Here is a 20,658-nt window from a genome sequence, read left to right as displayed (position 1 = left end):
GTTCCTCGGCATGTTTAAGACTAGGTTCTACCCAAAACCAAATAAATAATTCATAACAGAACTAGACAGACCAAATTTTGAGATATAATTTCTGTGCTTTAATACATATATCTCCGATGTAACCGAGTTTTCCCCGTTTAGTAGCCAGGTAGCCTGAAAGACCACGTGTCGCTTGAGGGGGGCTATGTTCCCTGTTCCCAGGTGCAAACGGAGAGTCACTTGACAATCAGCCTAAAACTGAGCAACAGTCCTTCGGCTCATGCTGTGAGCACGGGAAGCAGGTTGCTTACTATACTATCCTCAAGATCTTTGGCCGCCCATCAACCATAGATCATCGCTTGGAGTCCCTGCAGCCTCAATGTCACAGACAGCAAGAGGCCGATGAAACAACTGAACGAAGGTCGGTCCGTAAGCATCCAACCTCTTCGGTAGTCAATGCTTAACAACACGTTCACAAAGATGGCCTAGGAGATGAGAAGGTGGATTTGTTTTATTTCATATTACTCGCCCGCAGCAAATTCATACAATATATATATAAAAGATTGGATTTTAAGCAAATTATAATAAAACAGAACAAAACAAGACAAAACACAACTCTACGCACTAAGGGGCGTTACTTACTTTGGCGGGGTGTGAGGCTTATCCTGAGCGTCATAAATGCATTGCAACTTGTGTCCGGTAAAGTAGTCTTGGCCGTACGAGATAAAGATCTCCTCATTTTCGACCAGGTCGCGGTTCGCCCGGAAGAGGATCATATGCCGCCGCCCGATGACGGCATGTTGGACGTCCGCGTTGGGCCGGCAGTGGTGGTTGACGAAGCGGGTGTGGTTACCCATCACAAGCGCGTCCACCTGGGCGACATTCTCGATATTAAACCCTTACCTGGAGCCACCGATCCCGCTCCCGGCGCCATTGATGGGGACGAGCTCGCCGAGGTACTCGCCGACGTTCTGCCCTGGCGGATCCGCCGCCCCGGCCGCACGTACAGGCCCAGGCCCAGGCCCCGGCCCAGGCCCAGGCCCAGGCCGGCCGACTCGCGCACCTCGACCGAGCGCCCGGCCCGCCGCGCGGGGCCGCGCAGGAACGCGCCGTAGCACCCCGCGCCGTCGCAGACCTCGCACGGTTGGTCGTCCGCATCGTAGCCGAGCACGGCGGCGACGTTGCGCTCTTCCTTGTCCATGACCGGCGGCGACGGTGCGGCTGCTGACGCCTGCGCCTGCGCGGCGACGCGCTACGAACGCCGTGTCGGGGCTTCGGCGCGGAGCCTGGTAGGTTCCCGGTACAGCCGATACCTCGGCCATCGCGTCGGGTCGAGGCTGTACTCCGTTATGTGCCTTTTCCGGTCAGTGCTCAAACATTCTGATTCGATTCTTGGTTTCATTCTCCGTCCATTTCCTAGTCTGCGAAGGTTTTCGGCTATGCGACGTTGTTACTCTGTGCGAGTATCTCTGAGACGCCTTTTATATCTTTTCTCAGGACGTGAGGAGATCGGAAATCTGAGACCAGGTACGAAGGAGTTCGGAGCGGCCATTCTTGCAGTTGACTATATATACACGCAGTGTCTCCTTGCCCCCCTGTCGAAGATACTGTACCCGAAACCGAGCTGCATGCTTGTCTCGTAATTGTGTAAAGGGGTGTCAGTTCGGTTTGCTTACCTCTTGCTCCTTTTTCTTTGCACTTGTTCAAGCCAAATAACTACCTTGGGGAAGAGAGCCGACAGGGGCGTTCTTATACCCGATCCTTGCTCGGTGCTCTGTCGCGTACAACCACCTAGACTTTTGCGCACACTGAGTCGAGCAACAATGGCGTTGTGAGTGAGAAAGCAAATGTACCAATCCGGTGAATGGGTTCTAATAAAGGCCATTGTGAAGAACGGGCGATGCTTTGATACATGGGCAGTACAGTAAGCTCGAGACAAAGGTGGTTTGATAATGCACATCATCTCTCTCAAGTCCATCCAGTCTTCTTTGAACAATGGGAACGCCCGCGAGAGTATGGCATTGACCTATCAAGACCCAGGTCGGAGAACGCCACCAAGATATTGCGTAACCCATATGGTTGATGAGGATGGGTGCGAAGATCCCTCTGGTACTTTTAAGCCGTAATTGCGTGGTCCGAGTGGTGACAATGGTCTTTTCTATGATGTCTATATTTAATACTGAAGTGGCTTCTACCTTTGGCGAAACTGCACCTATTTGCCGCGCTCGAGTAATTACCCCTGAATCAAGAATAATCGAGAAATAAGCGGCAATAATAATTATTGTCGTTATATTATCAAAATTACATAGCTTCCTCTTAATAAATACAAGCGTATATACTTAAAAGGCTTAAAAATAAGATACGGTGGTTACAACCTGGCAGCGGACAGATATCGTGATCGCGTTTCGGTCTGCCAGCAACCAGTAAAGGGAACTTGCGTGGCGCTCACATCGAGCACAAAACAACAAGATACCACCACCACGGAACCGCTCGAAAAAAGGGGCGATCGATTATCCCCGGCTCATCCGTAGTTGGGCCGCTCCCGCGGCATGGCGCTGATCGAGTCGAAGATGTACCGCGCAATGGCGTCGTGGCCGATGGATTTGGGGTGGAACGCCTTCATGGCCGCGATCGGGACGAATGCGTCGACGTCGCCCGCCTGCAGCTCCTGCAGGGCACGGCACGCCTCTCCAGCCTCACCGGCGGCATTCGGGTCGCACGTGTCCGGGTCCGGCGGCGACTCGGTCACGGCCGGGCCGTTCTCGTCCTCGCCCGGCTGCATGTCCGGGCCGCCGACCTGGAAGAACCAGGCCTTGGACCAGGGGCCGATGGGGTTGCCGGTGCCGCCGTCGCCCGGCTCGCAGAAGCGGTGGCCCGCGAAGAGGGTGTCGGTGTCGATGTACTGTGGGGGAGAAAAAAACAAAAGTCAGTCACTGTTTCAGCTAGCTGGCGGGGGGCGCAGAAATGTGTACATCAAGGGAGTCTTGGGCTCGTGAAGGGGTTACCGGCCTACCTTGTAACGGTGGTAATATCCTGGATTACCCTGGCCAGGCCAGCCTTTCTCGTAGTGCAGGCTGAGGGTGACCCTATAGATCAGCGTGTTGAGGACCTTGACCCAGGTGTTCAGTTGGTTCCGGAACTGCCTGGTCAGCTCTTTTCCCAGGCCGAAGGAATGGCACTCTTCCGTCTCGGCGTTGAAGAACTCCTGGTACCCGGTGACGACGATGAGACCTTCGCCAAGGTCTTCCGGAGGGGCCCGCGGGCTCGCGATCGGACAAAAGATGTTGGCAGGGCTGTCGATGTTCTCGCATTCCTCCTCCGTGTCTTTCCACACAGGGCCAGCGCGTCTCAGCACGCTATCAATGGTTGGTAGGGTCAGCACAGGTTATCTCAGCTGGTTCCTGCTTCTCTTATTGCAGAAGTTGGGGGAGGAGGGATGGATGGCGCATACTTTTCTATCCGTCCCATCAGTTTCTGCGAGTCCTGAAACTGCTCCCTCGTGAACCTCAGAGCGTCCTGGCACTTCTCGTCGTTGAAGTGCAGGTAAATACAATTGGAAACTATCGCGCCGAATCTGGGTTTTGGCAATGGCACAAGTCAGTGAGTCAGTCAGTCACCCGAGGAATCGGTCTAGGTAAGGAGGGATGAAGAGCCCGAAACAAACTTACCCGACATCGTTGCCGCCGAAGGACACAATCGACCAACCGTGCGGTAGGGGGTTCCTGTTCTCCGCATCTTCGCGTTTAAACACACCTCCGCCCATTGACCACTGCGCGGGCTGGCTAGCATGCTGTGGGTTCTGGAAATAGAACTCCGGTAACTTGGCCCCTGTGCAAGCCACGTGGTCTACATTTGTGTCGACTACAATGTTGCGGCACCAGATATCAGCGACCTCACCAACAGACTACAGCGATTGGGGCTGGGGGCTGGGGGGGTGGCTGGGGAATACCATGGCAAGACTTACAATGATTCGCGTCCGCAAGATACTGAACATGGGAGTGGTCGGTTTTTGAGCAGTCGCCCCCAGAATCGTACGGGTCATTCTCGAGTGTCTCACCGGCGCCGATGCCGGCCGAGTACGAGTCACCGTAAGCTACGAAGTTCCTGCGCCTCCAGTCGAACCACTGCCACTGATCCATCGCGTCTTCGGGCACGGGTGCAGGCTCCTCGCCGCCTCATCCGGAATACCCGGCAGGTTGGGATTCGTGATCTCGCCGTCGTCGCCCTCCTGGTCGTTGCCGGATCCGCCGCCCGATTCGGGGCAGAGGTTGAACCAGGTCTCGGCCGTGTTCAGCTGGGGGCTGAGGATGGAGTGCAGGTCGGCCCGGCCGTCGCCGTCGAGGTCCGGGTAGTGGATGCAGGCGCCCTGGACGTTGCCGGCCATCAGGATGCCCTGGGGCAGCCAGTGGAACAGGGAGCCAGACGGGTCGGGGCTCGTGAAGAGGCCGTTGTTGTACCAGATCTCGCCGTCGCCGGTGTACTTGTTGATCCAGATCATGTCGTCCCGGCCGTCGCCGTTGATGTCCGCCCAGCGCAGGTTGGCCCGGTCCTTCTTCTCGCTGAACTTGATCTGGCCGCCGCGCCAGTCGCCGCCCGCCTCACGGATGAAGCCCGTGACGCGCCCGTCCTTCTCCAGGCACAGGTAGTCGCCCCGGCCGTCGCCCGTGATGTCGGCGAAGCGCACCGCCAGGTCGGTCAGGGCGGGGCCGTTCCTCTGGCTGCACGACAGTTGGTCAGCGGGGTTGTCGAGCATCTGCCAGTCCCAGGATCCAGTGCGTTTGTATCTAAGGTTGTGAGTGCGTTAAGGGTCAGCATATCCTTCCCTCATCCCTTGGTCAAGTTGCACCTGTGAATTGCCGAAAGGGGACTTACTGGTTGATCCACACCTTCTCCACGTGATTGTTCGCTTCCTCGTTTACCCAGACAATATCGCAACTACCGTCGCCATCCCAGTCGGTGAGGTGCAGCTGCCGGCGGTTGATCTTCTGGGGCGGGGTCCAGATGACGGCACTGGGGCCCCAGAAGGACTCCGGGTCGGTGATGGACTTCTTGCCGGCGTTGGGGTAGATGGTCATCTCGCCCGTCGACAGCGTCCAGATGTAGTCCATCATGCCGTTCTCGTGGCCCATCATGTTGCAGTACTTGTCGCCGTCGGCCTCCATCTTGGTCGCGCCGCCGCCGACGTTCTGCCACACGCGCATGTAGAACTTGTGCTTATCACCTTCCTTCACGTGCTCCATCCAGACGTAGTCCTTCAGCGGCGGCAGGAATTCGGACGGGTTCGCGTGGCCCAGCCCGCCCGTGATGCGCGCGAGGTGGATGCGGTGGCGACCGACGTCGCGGCCCTCGTTGGCGTAGTCGATCATGCCGCGGTGCGTGTAGGGGAGTCGGGATCCTCGCGGTTCCGGCCGCGGCGCCAGGTCTGGCCCATCAGGGCACCGTCGATGCCCTTGGTGCAGTCGCGGTTGTTGGTGAAGGTCACGATCTGGCCCTCCTCCGAGACCCACATCCAGTCGTCCCGCCCGTCGCCGTTGATGTCCTCGAACCGGACGCCCGCGATGTCGTCGTGGTTCTCGGCGTTGCTGAACTGCACGCCCAGGTCCTGCCAGTACTCGGGGAAGTCCTCGACCCAGCCGTTGCGGTAGCAGCGCAGGGCGCCGTCGTTCTGGATCACGCAGTAGTCGGTGCGCCCGTCGCCGTCGATGTCGGCCAGGCGGACCCGGTCCTGCGCGAAGCCGACGTTCTCTTTGATCTTGCCGAGGACCTTGAACGACGGCCACCGGTCGGCGGTGCCGTCGCCCTTGTTGATGGACACCCAGAGGTCGCCGTTGGGGGAGATGCAGGCGAAGTCGTCGAGCCCGTCCCCGTTGAAGTCGGCCCAGTGCACGCCCCGGATGCGGCAGAAGGTCGGGGTCGGCATGTCGCCGAGGCGGCGGAAGTTCCAGTAGCCGTCGGCGTTGTAGCCGCCGTCGTTCTTCCAGGTGACGTAGACGATGTCGGCGTCGTCGTTCGGCCGGTACCAGGCCAAGAGGTCGTCCCGCTGCGCGGTCCAGAGGCGCGCGAAGAAGAACTGGTTCTGGTCGAAGGCGCTTTCGTGGCTCCAGAGGTGGCCCTGGCCGATGCCCAGCGAGCTGTGTTGGTACGTGCCGTCGCTCAGACCCGAGCCGCGTTGCGTCAGGGCGCCGGCGTACTGGCCGCTGCCCAGCTTCTTGTCACAGGTGTTGTTCTCATCCGGGGTGGAGGGCCGCATGGGGGCGGCCTCGGTGATGGTGCCCTGGTTTGCGACGCGGTCGATGGCCACGGCCAGGGACGCGGCCATCTTGCTGAAGCCGTAATCGTTGGGGTGGATGTTATCCACTAGATCGCCCACAACGACGGAATCGATGGTGTGGAAGTCGATTTTCCGCCCCTCGCTTCGCAGTCTGTCAACCAAGTCACTGTACTGGCTATTGATGCTGTCGACGTTCTGGATGCACGTGTCGACACCCGTGGCAATGAGGGCAGTCAGGAGCACCCAGGTGTCGCCCATACCTTCCTGTGTCCAGAAGTCGGTGATGAGAGACTCCATGCGGCCGCCAATGTTGGCAACATCAATGTTCTGGATGCAGTCGTTGGTGCCTCCGTTGATGATGACGACGTTGGGGTTATACCCGTATGAACGCCGTGAGGCCGAATGAATGCCGTCGACGAGGAGGCCGTTGGTGGCCTCGACGTCATTATCTTTGAATTCGCCGTTATTACGGCTGCCAACCATGTTGACATCGTAGCCCCAGTACCGCAACTGGTCTCTCAGGGGCTTTCGAAAGCTAAGGGGGTGAGGTTGACCTCGTTAGCGCAGCACATCAAAAAGGGGGTTGGGGATGTTATAAACATACCCGTTGCCATTGCTTGACCCGGTTCCCCATACGATAGAGGCACCCAAAGACAAGATTCGCAGTTGAGGCGTGTTGCCATTCGACGCGCGCTTGGTGGTGTATGACACTGGTGTGAGATCGGTCAAGTTGTGCGAGAATGGCGCCAACGATCCATAGTACTGGGGTGTCGGGAATGCAACAATGCTCGACCACAGCCCAAGGGCGAGGTATAAAGTCAAGTAGATGGCGGGAGAGCGAGCCATGGTGTCGCCAGTTGTGCAGATGCTCGACGGGTTCAGGGCTTGAGGAACGAAAGCATGAAGCACGGCAATGAAACCGGTGAAGGCGATTCATTATATAGATACCTATGACCCAATTGCTCCACCACCGTTCTGTGCGCGATAAGAAGGCCCCCGTATCAACAACATGCTATGTTGCCAATTCCCCCTACACGACTTTCGGCCCTACGCGCCATGGAAGGAAGACGCAGTTGTTGGCTGTGCCCACCAGACTGGTGAACTATTTCGACCTAGCTGCATGTGAAAGGAGCCGATATAATTTTGGGTAAATTGCATTGCACGATAAATACGGCGCAGCAGTTTATACCATGGGTACATTATAGCCTGGAAACATCGTGGCTGTGATAGCCGTATTGCCGTGGGAGCCAATCATGGAGTTGTTCTTTGGTTCAACATCTCCAGGGGTATTATCTCGGAAGGCCAGCCCAGGGAGGTTCTCGACTTAGACAAACCATGGTCCATATGTCTCGGAGGGGCCCCGGGGGGTCTCCACTGCTGGGCCGGGATTGCGACTAGCTGCCTAAATGTGCGCCGCCTGAGGGTTGTCGTCTGTTATCAGACTCACGTCGTATGTTAGCAGCCATTCCGAGGAGGCTCGTATGATACAAAAAAAACGCAGTTCGGTTCTCAAGGAGCAATTATTCCGCAAAATATGGATAGGCAGGTGGTGCTTTGCGATGTGCTGGATATTACCAGGTGGAAGCAGACCCAATTTTCGGTTTTCGGTTTTCGGTAGGTCGATGTGTTATCTGCGAAAATCAGTTCGCCAAGTGCTTTGCCGCTCCGAGATTATTACCTAACGCCTAGGAAGGCTACTGTCTCCGAGATTCCGCCTTCCTCACGGATCTAGCCCCCCTGTGCCGCAACTAGCCCGCCGGGCCTGGCTTACATAAGTGCTAGCATATGCAGGCTGCAGCTGACCACCTTGCCGCCTAAACCGAGAAGGATCGTACTGCCACTCCTGAATAGATAAAGGATCCGTACCACCTGGAAACAGATTGAGCGAACGTCGGAATATGCACGGATTGGTGGAAGCACATCGGAATAGGTAATCCTCCTGTCCCTACGGAGGTCCCATCGAAATATTTCTAAGCCTTCCTCCTAGCCGCCAAGACCGTTCTGTCAGCTGGCCTTCCGTACATAACTCTGTACCCGGGATACCGGCCTAGGTTCTTTATTGGCCCAGACGTAGAGATTGATTTCCTAAATAGTCCCTTTCCTATTATATCTGGGCTCGTTGTTGATTTACGGTAAAGCCGCAGCTAGTAAGCAGCTGTGCCAAGAGACTCGGCCGACAAGGAGCGGGCGTCAAACCATATGAAGGGGACCTTCGTCAGCGCAATTGCATGCTCCTAAGCTGCAACCCCTCTGTCCATCGAATGCTTACACCACCTAGAGAACAACTTGATCCAAACTTCACACAATCCTCTGCCCCCTTTTCAATACGATGCTCAAACACTGGGCTTCTCTTGTCTGCTTGCTACTCGACGGCATAGCTGCAGCCATGGCCGACAGCGAGCAGATTGTGATGGCGGACCCGGTGTCTTCGCGGAACCGAGCCGACGTTTTCGTGAGCTTTTCCCATACTCCCTCCATCTGCGGCTTTACTGATGGCGGGCACGCGCCTGCAAGGATACGCCCTTTTCCCCCAATGGGCATTTTGGTCCCGGCCACGCTTGGCACGCCCCCGCAGCAGTTCCGACTGCTGCTGGACCTGAGACTCCGAGACTCTATTCGTCCTGGACAAGCACGTGAAAGACGAAGACCGGATGGCGGACGAGGCTTCGAGGTTCTCCCCAGGCGAGTCCGAGACGTTTGTACCCAGTCCCTCCACGGGAGACTTCTACTGCTACTATGCGGGCGCGGTCTTCAGGGGACCGAGAGCGTCCGAAATGTTACGCGTGGCGGGGATAGAAGTCGCGAGCCAGCCGTTCGTAGACACTAAGTACGCTGCTCCGCTCGCCTTTCTGCACTTCTTCCAGGGTTACGACGGGCCGTTGGGCCTCAGTCCGAAACTCGACACGGCGGACGACGACCCGAAGGCGATGCGATCGCCCTGGGCCAGCATGGTCAAAGGCGGGCTGCTGAAAGCGAACATATTCGCCCTCGAACCACCCACGGGACTTCGTGACGAGGACCGCGTCGGCGAGATCTCCTTTGGCTCCACCAACCCCAAGTACGAGCATGGAAACTTCAGGTCTATTCCTCTTCTCGCCGAAAGCGGTTTTGGCAACAAAGCTTGGGCCGTGTCGCTCCGCTCGATCGCCTGGGAAAGCGAGGCGAACCCACGCCGCGAGGAATTCCCCAACGGTGGCGCCCATGCTGTCTTCTCGACCGCGAACATTCTGGTCCTGCCACGGGCTTGGGTCGAGTACCTGTTCCCGGAGATGCACGTGCTCGGGTGCGACGTGATGAACGTCTGGTGCGAGGTGGACTGCGCGCAGCAGCCGGGCCTGCCCAGCCTCGTGTTCGGCTTGGGGACGACCCTGGCCAGACCTTCGAGGTGCCGCCGTCCGCGTACGCCCCGAGGCGCATCATGGCAGACGGGAAGGAGAAGTGCCTGATCAGCCTGCAGGCGACCGAGCTCCTGGAGGCGAGGCGGAGCATCCCTACAAGCAGGTCACGGTGGTGCTCGGGCTGCCGTTCCTGAACGCGTTCTACAGTGTGTTCGATTTGGATAATCGCCAAGTGCGCTGTAAGTGGAAATGCTTGTCACATTTACAAGACTTGACTGACAGAGCTAGTGACGGAGCTGGTACCCTGAAGAACTTTGGCTCAACGCCCGGCTTTGCCCGATAGCCGGAAGAGGGTTGGTGATTGGTTTACGGAACCCTTAGGTATTTAATTCAACTTATTTCCTTTCGTTTTTGTACAGTCCACATTTGAGTATCACTCTTTCCACCTAGACGCCCTCTTCCGACGGCATGTGATTATTGGCCTTGATGCTGGGCGTTGTCATCCTGAGCCTTGTAGCAAAATATAAGAGGAACCATTATCCGATATATTATATAAGATATCCATGTTCTGTCATTTTGCTTTCTTTTTTCCGTAATTAGTATGGTTATGGACAATCTTCATTGTCCGGGCGAGACCATGCAGCTTATGAGCCCATGCACGCCAGTCCCGCTTTGCGGAGGATTTCACCAAGGATCACCTGCTTAAACGGAAAAGGAGTGTTGGTTGCCTTGCGGGCTATGTGATAAGTCAATATTTAGGCCGGCTGTCGGGAGCCAGTTGCGGCTGGCAGCAGCGAAACTGGGCACGTGCAGGCGTTTCTGCACACTTTGATCTCAGAAGCTCCATGCGAGATAGTACAGCTAGAGCGAGCGTGCTTTCTGTTGATACCATGAACCCGGATTCCGGGTTTGGTGGCCTTGTCGAACGGGTAGTGACAGGCGCCCTAGCGAAACCCGAGGGGCAAGGGGTTTGATTGGCCATCTCCATACCCATGTTCTCCAATTTCTTGTGATACACACAATGGGATTGATTGGTCATCCTTCGAGGTGTCTCATTACAATGCTTTCCCGAGTTCAGAGATATCACAAATTGCGGTAGCCCGGAAAGACAAAACCCCAATCGACCTGTTCATTTCTCCGAAACACTCGACGAGCCGAGCGAGGCAAAGACGCCTTTCCCTCAAAAGTCTTTCTCTTAGGTCCTACTATATGTTTTTAAGAGGTGTGTGCGTGCCTACGACCAATAACCGCTGCTGCATGGTTGTGAAGGCGACGCGGGTCTAATGTGACCGGCCGCTGTAGGGTGTCAATTGCAACACCAGGCAAGGTTCTCGACCCGGCATATTACGCCCATCGGGAAAACCACTCAATGTCAACCACTTGATGTTTCGGTGTGCCATGCAGATCAGTCATTGGGCTGTCTACGTTGACAACTGCCAAGGGCGGCCATCAACCCCCACACTATGACCAATGCGTAGGGCAGGCCCAACAAATACGACGTGAATGCCTCATGTGTAATTTGAAGCCGAGTAGACGGCAAAGCATTATCGACAGCTCAAAAATGACTTGTCTTCTTCTTACATTGGAGAAAGGAGGGATGGCCTCGGGGATTCGGCTGGAGGCAAAGACACCACTGCGACTATATGGCCGTAGAAAATGCAGAGCCTCAACCTCTATAAAAGGAGCATGGTAGATCAATATTGTTCGGTATACAGTTGTGGTAGGCACCGCCACAGCTCCTCTGTAGAACCCGACTAGCAACAACACTCAGGAATTGACGAGATGCCCGAAAGAGACGTATGTTTCACCACATCTTATATGTACCTGCCTACTAACGATATTCGCGAACAAGAATTCACGAGACAGACACTCCCGGCATCATCGTCGGCACCGGCCAAGACACCACGCGAGCAACAGAGCTGTGTCAGGTACACAGAACGACATGACCCGCTATCAGACGGACCAAGGTCGCGGCAACAGCACCACAATGAACGAGCCAACTGATGTGCAGGCTTCAATGTCCCAGACGACGTCCACCTTCCCTATTCGACAGCGGCCCCTTGGGTTGCCCAACCAGTCACGACAAACAACCAACTGGGCTCTCAGCACGCTCTTGCTTGGTCGCAGGACGCTTCAAGCCTCCAGTACCTAGCAGCACCTGATGCGAACTCGAACCGATGGACGGATGCCAATATGAGTGCCACCAGTCAAATCACCAATGGGTACGGACGACACGACCAGGCGCAATGGTCAGCCCTTGACAATGACACCAACGTACCACTCAGGGATGATACATGGACGCCTTGGGTCATGCCGGTTCACGATGAAGACCTAGAGGAGGAACATGATGAAGTAGGATACAATCATGCCAGGGATGACGGAGAACAAGTGGTAGAGCTGAGGCGGAACAGTGCCTGAAAGCATTCCCATGTAGGATTCAAAAGAGGTAACTTATTTATTTACTCACAGGTCTCTAGCCAGTTCCTAAAAGAAATACTATCCAAGTTTCGTGACTACGGCATTAGGATATTTCAAGTCCATTTACCCTGTTGTCCTAGCATATCACCGGACCTCCTCAAACCGTCTCCGGACCTCCTCATCCCCGCCACTCAAGAACCCCACCGTCCAGCGCCACAGATCCTCCTGCTTCTCGACATCGTAGCTGTCCTTACTGGACTGGATCTCCCGGCGCCCCTCAAAGTACTTGCCCGTGACGCCCCGGACCCCATCGTCGTCCCCCACCGCGAGCCGAGCCAGCGCGGCCCCCGACTCTGCCGGGGAGTGGATATTGGACGTGCGCAAGAGAGCGCGCAGCAGCGGCATCGTGTACGGCATCACCTTCAGAAACAGGAACCGCGCCGCCGCGCTCGCCTCCCGCGCCAGCCCCGTCCCCGGCATGAACCCGGGGCACATGACCGTGACCATGATGCCGCGCCTCCGCGGCTCGGAGGACAGGCGCCGCCCTAGAGCGTAACACCACAGCACGTTGCACAGCTTACTGCTGGTGTAGCGCTGGCGGCCGCCTTGCGACGCGGCGAACGCGGGCGTCGGGTGGGCGAGCGCCTCGGCGCTGGTGTAGATGGCCGGTAGCAGGCCGGAGAACTGCTCTGGGTCGTCTTTGCAGCTCAGTGTGTTTGATTAGTCCTCAAGTCTTGTTGAAATGAATGCACAATTTGCATTGCCGGTTATGCTGCTATGATAACCACTTACGAGTTCCACTAGATGTTATCACGACCCGCGCATTATCCGCCAGAAACGGCGCCAGCAGATGAAACAACAGCGCGTGCCCGACGTGGTTGATGCCGAAGGTGGCCTCGAGCCCGTCGACCGTCGTCTTCGCCTCGCCGGGGAACTGCAGCCCCGCGTTGAGCAAGAGGGCCCGGATAGGTGGGTGCCGCGCCGCCGCGAATTCCTCGGCGTAGGCGCGCACGTTCGCCAGGTCGCCCAGGTCGAGCGCCGCGTATACGACGTTGGACTGCTTTAGGGCTTTGTGGATGGAGGCGGCCGCTTGCTCCCGGTCGGACCGCGACGAGATGATGACCTGGGCGTCCGGGCAGGCACGCGCTATGTCGAGGGCTGCGTGGTAGCCCAAGCCCGACGTCCCGCCGGTTATGAGGATGGTGCTTTTGTAAGCCATTGTTGGGGTTGTGTGCGGAGAAAAGCTGTTGATGATCCCGCGGCAGACGGCAATGGCGTTTTTGTAAAGGTGGTTGAGAGTGGTTCTTGTTTTCCCGGGTGTTTACTCTTTACGTTATACGAAGACCTTTTCTGATTCCTACCAGTAAGTGGCAAGTGCCTTATATATCATAGTTGTTGACGTAGTCGTGACTCGCCGAGCCCGCCCCCCAGGCGCGCTGTTCTATGTCAGACAAAGGACTTCGGCATATTGCGTATTGTGCAAGAGAGTCCGTATGTGGAGTTGCTTGATTGGAGTTCCTCCGTGCCTAATTCCCAGTCTCTCCTTGTGGCCAGGGAGCTTGCGTGTGGTTGCTCGGCGGTCGGGATTTTAATGTTGAAAGGTTGCTCCGTATCCGACTTGGCCGGATGTGGAACCGGCCGGTCGGCAACCCGCGGATCCCGCTCAGGGGTGCCTATGACAAAGCGAATAATGTCTGAACCAATCGCAACAACAGCGAGTATAGATTAATTATAATTTTCTTTCCATAGAAGAAATAAATGTATTCGCCTGCATTCTTGCATGCTCCGATCATCTGTATAGAAGCACCGAGCCCTATGTGGCGCGTAAAGATGAAAACCAGCCAGAATGCACAAAGGATCGAGGACTGTACTCTCCGTGCTGCAAAAAGCTTTTTAAACTCTCCCTAAGTCCATGATACCTAATCTCAGCGAATCAACGCAACCTTGTCTCCTACAATGCGTCCATGGTCTCAGACTTCCCTATGATGCAGTACTTGACCATCAATATAGTGCATCTCCATCGTTATCCAAGTCAATCGGGTCCTCGAGCGAAGACGCCGGGAAATTCCAAGGGTCCCTAGGCGGCGGCGGCGGCGCCCGCTGGTTCGCGTCCACGCACAGCAACACAGGACGAGTTTGTGAGATGAGAATGAGGTCGCCGCCACCCGTTCCATCAATCTCCATGAGATCGTCGTCGGCCATGTCGTCGTCATCTTCATCATCTTTCCACTCGACAACAGGAAGGGTAGCAGGCTGTCTCTTGCGAAACCGCCGACCTTCGAACACGACCTCATCATCTTCTTCTTCTTCATGCACATCGCCACCCCTTCTTCTTCGTCGTCCGCGCCCAATAGTACCTTCACCTCCACCACCTCTTCCACCATCTTCATCATCCGAAATCTCATCCCCCTCCCCAAACACCACCTCCTGCCGATCCCCCGGCACATTCCCCACCACCACCCCGCGTCCGCCCGCTCGAGCCAGCCCCGCAGGTGCCGGTACAGCGCGCGCGTGAACCGTGCGGGAAACGCGTTGCCGATCTGCCGCTGGTAGTTGCGGCCCCGGAACTGGTAGCCGCGGGGAAACCCGTTGAGCGTCGCGTACTCGCGCCGCGTGAAGTCGCGCTCGCCGCTCCAGTGGTGGTTGCCGTAGCCGCCGTTGCAAGTGATGGCGCGCCGCAGCAGGCCGGCGTCCGGGTCCCAGGGGGTGTCGTCGCGGAGCTTTTGGACGCGGTGCAGGGGGTCCACGTCCGCCGCCAAGTTCGCGAGGGGGTTGTCCCTTGCAGTAGTATTAGCGTCGAGATGAATGGGCGGTGGCAGGCCCCGGAGAGACTCGTACACGGTCCGATAGCGTTTGATCCTGGACCCCGGCTCGGGGTCCTGGCCGTGCGTCGGCAGCGGGTAGTCCGGCAGCGGCTCTCGGGCACGAGCCGAGGATGACGAGGCGCTTGCGCGGCGACGGCAGGCCCCAGTTCTCGAGGCGCAGGATGCGCCAGCGCACCGAGTAGCCGTGCTGCGTGAACCCGACGAGGAGCGCGTTGAAGTAGTACTCGAAGCGCAGGTCGAGGATCCCGAAGGTCTGCTCGAGGGTAAAGAGGCGCGGGCGGAACTTTTGGATCAGCTGGTGGCACGACATCAATGCTGCGATGTTCTGCTCGTCATTTTTACCCTCGACCGTGTGCGCCGGGGACCAGAACTGGCAGGGCGGCGAGAGGTGCAGCACGTCGACGTGGAGCTCGGGTCCGTTGTCGGGCACTTCCGACAGCAGCGCGAAGATGTCCTTGGCGTGCAGCTCCGTCTCGGGGAAGTTGTGGCGGTACGTCTCGAGCGCGTCCTTCCAGTGGTCGCACGCGGTCCGGATGTGGAAGCCGGCACACCTTGCGCCGTAGGATGCACCACCGGCGCCGGAGAACATGTCACCAAAGGTGTAGCGCTGTCCAACTGGCTTCACCATTGGTATCCCCTGTTGCTCAGTCCCTGGGTTCTCATCATTGTCTTCGATGAGCGTCAGATTATCCCGGACCGCAAGGTCAACGCCTGCTACCTTGTCGTACGAGCCACCCTCCACTTTGCCGCCACGCCACTGATTCATCAAAACCGATTCCCTGACCTTGAACTTGGCCTTCACCCCCTCGTCGTCGGTATTGATATGAGCCAACACGAACTCGGTGGGAACCGCCTTGGTCTTCACCCGAGATGTGGCGTCCTTGTAAACGAGCCGGTACTTCCAGCGACAAGTCAGCGGGGCATAGCGTTCGACGTCCGCCGCGGTCGTCCCGTACGTGCCGTCGAACCGGTGGGCCGGGAACATTGCATTGGTGAAGTGGAAATTGCGGGTGCCCATCGCGTGACGCAGCGGGACGTCGACGGCGGCCTGGACGTGATCGGGCCGGTCGTCGTCCGCGTCGATCTGTAAAATCAGACAAACCTCGTTGCGGTACCGGGGCAGCTTCCCGCGGAGACAGCGGGTGCGGGTGAACGGCAGACCCCGGAGCATTAGGCCGTTATCACCATCGTCGTCGTCGGCCGGTCGGTACACCTCCTGGACGAGCAAGAACGCGGCCTCCCAGATGCCAGGTAAAGCGGCTTCGAGCTCGACAAAGTTGCCTCGTTTCACAATTGAGCCTCTGTCAGCCACGACAAGCCGCGGCTCGATGGGCTCGTTCCGGCGAGTCAACACCTTTGCACCTCGCTTGGACGGTGTCTGTCTACGGGCTTTGACGGCGGGCTCGTCCTCGGTCAGATCGATCACCTCGGCCACGGCATTCCATAACTCCAGGGAATGGTCTCGGTCGTCGCTGATGTCTTCCGCCTTGAAGGCTGTTACCGAACTCCCATCGTCTGCCACTCCCGCAGCAGAGCCCGGTTGATGATAGTGGAATGGAGAGGGTGGATAATTCTTTGCTCTATGTCGAGCTGCCCGGAGTTTAGGGGGGATGACTCATCCTTGGGTTCAGCCGGGCGCTCCATGGCTTCAACTTCCCTCGATCGTGGACCCTTTACTGTATCCCTGCTCATGTAGAAGTGATGAAACACCAGAGTGGTAGTAGAGAAATATCCGCGCCCTGGAATATGCTTGCGTTGGTCTTGGATAACTTCGCCCGGTGTTGGTGACGAGATAGTTGGAGATATATGAGCAGCAATGGTCATGAGCTTACAACGAGATAACAATGATGATTGGATACCTCACAATGGAATCGATACATCGTTGGAATCCTGAAGGGAACACGTTATTATATACGTGACGCATCAGAAGGGAATACTATGATGCGCATTTGTGAGAGCAACGACTTCCTGGAACACAGCCAGGCTGCTTTACGTCGCGCACGCTTTCCAATGAAGCTCAATGGCAAATTACCAACATAGGACAACAACCATCTGGGCATGCAAAGAGAAGATGCACCGTCTTAGAGCGAATGAAGAGATGCATTAACGTCTAATGCAGTGTGGATTCGACAAAGATCGGCGTCTGGACAGACGGGGATTGCCAAAGAACCAGTTTTGCATTGATTGCATCTATATCTATTCCGTCGCCTAGTTCGACGCATCGGTGAAGATGTTCCCCAAGACCCTTCAAAAGTATGTCCCTCATTGTGTCAGCAAATACATGCAGCTCCAAACAAAGCCTTGTAGTGTAACCTCCTTTCTGCGGTACAGTGATGAAATCATGCAAGCACATCCATTCTCTGATGAATGCTGACCCCATACACGATCCATTGCCGCTGACCGTCACGGAGAGTCTCATCCCTTGGAAATCTTCCAGCACACTTTCGGATATGAATCCAACTCGCTGACCTTCCCCTTGCATTCTTCACTACCCTGGGTCACGTGCATGTAGATCGGGTCCTTGTAGGCTTCCCTGGCCTGATTAAGCCAGCCGTAGACGTCTTTGTTGCCGACGCTGGGGTGGCTGTGTGTTATTATGTGTTTCCTATCTATTCGCGGCTGAGGAGTCAAGAAACAACGTACTAGAACTCGAGTTCTGGATGGCCATTGGTTCGTGCTACCGAGACAGAGCAGGAATCGAAACTGGCCTGAAGGCCGCAGTCGCCGGATTTACAGCTGGCATACCCGTCACAGTCCAGTGTCCCGGGTTCGTTATATATTCTCCCGGCGAGACTAGCACAGTCGGCCTTGAAGATGTTCGTACCACTTCCCGAAAGCATCTCTATCTTGGGGACGAAGCAAAGTTTTTCCCAGTACGACGAGGGTGTCCATCCAATAGTGCCGTCGATCCAAGGCTCCACATGGGGCAGAGCGCTGGAATTCGAGTCGAGGGCAGTGAGGTTGCCATGTCTGATGAGGCCAGCTGCGGCACACCAGGCAGTGGACAGGATGACAAGAATGAAGGCAAAATTCTTCATTGTGGTAGTGAAGGAGATCTCAGTGAGGAATGTGTGTTGGAATCCAGGATGAAATGAAATCAGATTGACAACCTGAAAGACGTCTTTGCGAGGAGAGAATTGAGTTGTGGGATGGAAGCAGTCTGGGGTTGATGGAGGGAAGAAGAGGTCTGGTGAAAAGCTGCAATGAGGACGACGGGTGGGTCATATCTGCCACTTGGTTGGAATGTAGGAAAGCAGTGAAATCATGGGTATAGACGGCGTCTTGTCGGTTGACCAGGTTTAATGGCCATTGTTGGACAAAAGTGGACGTTGCGTGAGTGCAAGGCTGTTAATGCACCAACCGAAACCACCATGATTGGCAACCAACCAACCATACAGCCTTGGTAAGCCACTAAGAGCCTTTTGGTATATTATATTAATTAATTAAAAAATTAGCTTAGTAAGCCACCTGGTGGTTTAAGTGTATTAGGTTAATGTAATGCTTTTTTTTATTAAATTTAATTATATATTATAATAATTTTTAATATTATTATTTTATATTAATTAATAAATCGAGTTAAAAGTTATTATTTATTAAAATAGTTAAATGCTTATATTACTCTAAAAGGGGTGCCACATGCCTATATGTACGAACCCTTTTTTTATTTTATAAAGAGGGGTATATAATAGCCCTCGCAGCTCGTATTAAAGATAGAAATAAATAATAAAATATAGTAATATAACTTTAATTAAACTTAAAACCCACTTATATATATATACGAAAGCTTATTTAATATATATAATTATAAAGCATTTCTTTTTTAACTTAATTTACTTTAAATTATAAATATTAATATTAGTATTAAAATAAAGTATTATATAATTAATCGCGTAAAATAAGTTTTGAAACGTTATATATTTTAACCGCGCTTTTTTAATTACTCAAAATCCGATCGATACGTATCGCTTAAGTCGTTAAAATAATACGATTTTTTTTAAAAAGTATTAAATATTATAATTATAAAGTTATTATATATTAAAGTTTAAAAGCATTAAAAAATAATAAAAGTAAATAATATAAACGAAATATTAATAAACTACGTTATATATTTTATCTTAAAATATATTATAATATAAAATTCATTATTAAAAATACATATTAATAAATAAAATAAAAACTTAATAGAATATTAAAACAGTAAGAACTAAGTGTAACGAACGCTATCAGGGGTCTAAATGGAAACCTGGTAAAACGTACCGAAGGGTTTATGTTTAGTAATACGAGAGAGTATTTAAACGTGCGATAGAGGTCCGCTTTTATCGGTATAATGTGTAATAGCCGTAGGAATAAATATAATATAAGGGTATAAATGTGAAGGTATTTATAATAGGGTTATTAAGGTAATATATTTTATTAATAGGTTAAGATTAATATTTAAATTAATTATTAAAGTAAAAAGTGCTTATATAAAATATATAAGGAACGTTTATTATTATATATCTAATCCTTTTTTTATTAATTTTTTTAGTTTAATAGTTTATTCTTAATTTAATTAATAATCCTTTAAACTTCTAGGCTTACTAGCTTAGTAACTTATTCCTTTTAAGCTAGTAATCCTTATAATTCGTTACGTAACCTCCGTCCTTTATCCTTTTTACTTAAGAACCCATCCGGCTTATCGCTAGTTACGGAGTATTTATATAAAGCGTTAGTCGGTTACGAAGTATAAGTAAGTTTATATTAGTATAGCTAGCGGTTTTATTAATATTAGTAGTATTATAGCCTGGTCGGGGTATCGTAGTTCTGTGCCGTTAATTTATAGGTTTAGGCCGCATAATTAGTCTAGGTCGTAATACTATTTTTCCTTTTCCGATTGTTTTGTTTTTAAAGTATTAAGTTCTCGTAAATACCTTAGTTTTTTTATTTCGTTAAGTTTTTTAATAAGTTTTTTATTTTTATTTTTATTATAATATATTATTTATTATAATATATTATTTATTATAATATATTATTTATTATAATATTTAATTATATTAAGAAATTCTTTTATTATTTTAAGTTTAAAAAAACTAAATAACGTTATAATTTTATTATATTTATTAACGAGTTTAATATTAAAGTTATACTTTATTTTTTATATTCGTTCCGGAAATAAGTATATAAAATAATAAAGGGTTTAGGTCGTTACCGTAAGTGCGTTCGTTTCGGGGTGTTTTATAACGGTTCGGGGATATTAATATCGGCCGTTTCTCGTATTATAGACGAGTTTCGTCGCCTTCGTATTATAGAGTAGGAAGTTAGTGACTCGTTTCGTTAAGTTAGCGAGGCTTTAGAACGGGTTTATTAGGAGGTTTAAGAGGCTTTCCTCCGACTAGAGCGGATTAGGGTTTAGCGGGAGTCCTTAGTGACTCGTGGTATTAAAATAGCGAAGCGTGGCCTCCGTTCTTTAGACGAGTTAAAGACGTAGGAGCGTATTAAATTTAAGGCCGTAGCTAACGTTTATAATTTTGGTATGTTTAGCGTAATCGATTAGTTCGGGACGGATATTAATTTTTCGTTCTCGTTTTTTTTTTAAACTTTTAAAGCTTTTTTAAGGCGTTTTTTAAGTGTTTTTTAAGTTTTTAAGTATTATTTTTTAGTAAGTACTTTTTTCATTAAACGAGATATTAGAATCCTCGTTTTTTTTATTATTATTAATTTCCTCGATTTCGTATTTATATTAATTTATTTCGATTTTTAATTATATATCGATTAGGGTTTTTTCGGCTATTAATTCGAGTAACGAAATATAAAATATAAAATATATCCGTATTATTTTAAATAGCGA

The 20,658-nt window shown here is 52.7% G+C and overlaps 7 protein-coding genes across 7 annotated transcripts; 2 read left to right on the top strand and 5 right to left on the bottom strand.

Moving 5' to 3' along the window:
• Positions 1–878: 878 nt before the first annotated feature.
• Positions 879–1,301, bottom strand: PG994_000942 (uncharacterized protein; the record flags this gene model as incomplete). The annotated part of the gene is made up of 1 exon (XM_066852351.1): positions 879–1,301. The coding sequence occupies one exon, from the start codon at positions 1,299–1,301 to the stop codon at positions 879–881; it is 423 nt and encodes a 140-aa protein (XP_066720492.1).
• A 1,199-nt stretch (positions 1,302–2,500) lies between these two features.
• PG994_000941 (Integrin alpha N-terminal) lies at positions 2,501–7,096 on the bottom strand (the record flags this gene model as incomplete). Its single annotated transcript, XM_066852350.1, has 8 exons — positions 2,501–2,881; positions 2,993–3,335; positions 3,648–3,825; positions 3,944–4,123; positions 4,168–4,763; positions 4,852–5,374; positions 5,419–6,785; positions 6,855–7,096. The coding sequence occupies 8 exons, from the start codon at positions 7,094–7,096 to the stop codon at positions 2,501–2,503; spliced, it is 3,810 nt and encodes a 1,269-aa protein (XP_066720491.1).
• A 1,540-nt stretch (positions 7,097–8,636) lies between these two features.
• On the top strand, positions 8,637–9,696 carry PG994_000940 (uncharacterized protein; the record flags this gene model as incomplete). The annotated part of the gene is made up of 2 exons (XM_066852349.1): positions 8,637–8,702; positions 8,860–9,696. 2 exons carry the CDS (start codon positions 8,637–8,639, stop codon positions 9,694–9,696), a joined length of 903 nt encoding a protein of 300 aa, XP_066720490.1.
• Positions 9,697–11,530: 1,834 nt separating this feature from the next.
• Positions 11,531–12,006, top strand: PG994_000939 (uncharacterized protein; the record flags this gene model as incomplete). Its single annotated transcript, XM_066852348.1, has 2 exons — positions 11,531–11,555; positions 11,600–12,006. 2 exons carry the CDS (start codon positions 11,531–11,533, stop codon positions 12,004–12,006), a joined length of 432 nt encoding a protein of 143 aa, XP_066720489.1.
• Positions 12,007–12,150: 144 nt separating this feature from the next.
• PG994_000938 (NAD(P)-binding protein) lies at positions 12,151–13,225 on the bottom strand (the record flags this gene model as incomplete). The annotated part of the gene is made up of 2 exons (XM_066852347.1): positions 12,151–12,704; positions 12,799–13,225. 2 exons carry the CDS (start codon positions 13,223–13,225, stop codon positions 12,151–12,153), a joined length of 981 nt encoding a protein of 326 aa, XP_066720488.1.
• A 782-nt stretch (positions 13,226–14,007) lies between these two features.
• PG994_000937 (uncharacterized protein) lies at positions 14,008–16,523 on the bottom strand (the record flags this gene model as incomplete). Its single annotated transcript, XM_066852346.1, has 4 exons — positions 14,008–14,282; positions 14,426–14,865; positions 14,933–16,352; positions 16,502–16,523. The coding sequence occupies 4 exons, from the start codon at positions 16,521–16,523 to the stop codon at positions 14,008–14,010; spliced, it is 2,157 nt and encodes a 718-aa protein (XP_066720487.1).
• Positions 16,524–17,246: 723 nt separating this feature from the next.
• On the bottom strand, positions 17,247–17,869 carry PG994_000936 (uncharacterized protein; the record flags this gene model as incomplete). The annotated part of the gene is made up of 2 exons (XM_066852345.1): positions 17,247–17,415; positions 17,475–17,869. The coding sequence occupies 2 exons, from the start codon at positions 17,867–17,869 to the stop codon at positions 17,247–17,249; spliced, it is 564 nt and encodes a 187-aa protein (XP_066720486.1).
• Positions 17,870–20,658: the final 2,789 nt, after the last annotated feature.

The sequence above is a fragment of the Apiospora phragmitis genome (genome assembly GCF_038363925.1).
Source record: "Apiospora phragmitis strain CBS 135458 chromosome Unknown utg000002l:1.0-5516284.0:1.0-5523493.0, whole genome shotgun sequence".
In the NCBI taxonomy this organism is placed as follows: domain Eukaryota; kingdom Fungi; phylum Ascomycota; class Sordariomycetes; order Amphisphaeriales; family Apiosporaceae; genus Apiospora; species Apiospora phragmitis.
This window is presented reverse-complemented; position numbering and strand designations above follow the sequence as displayed.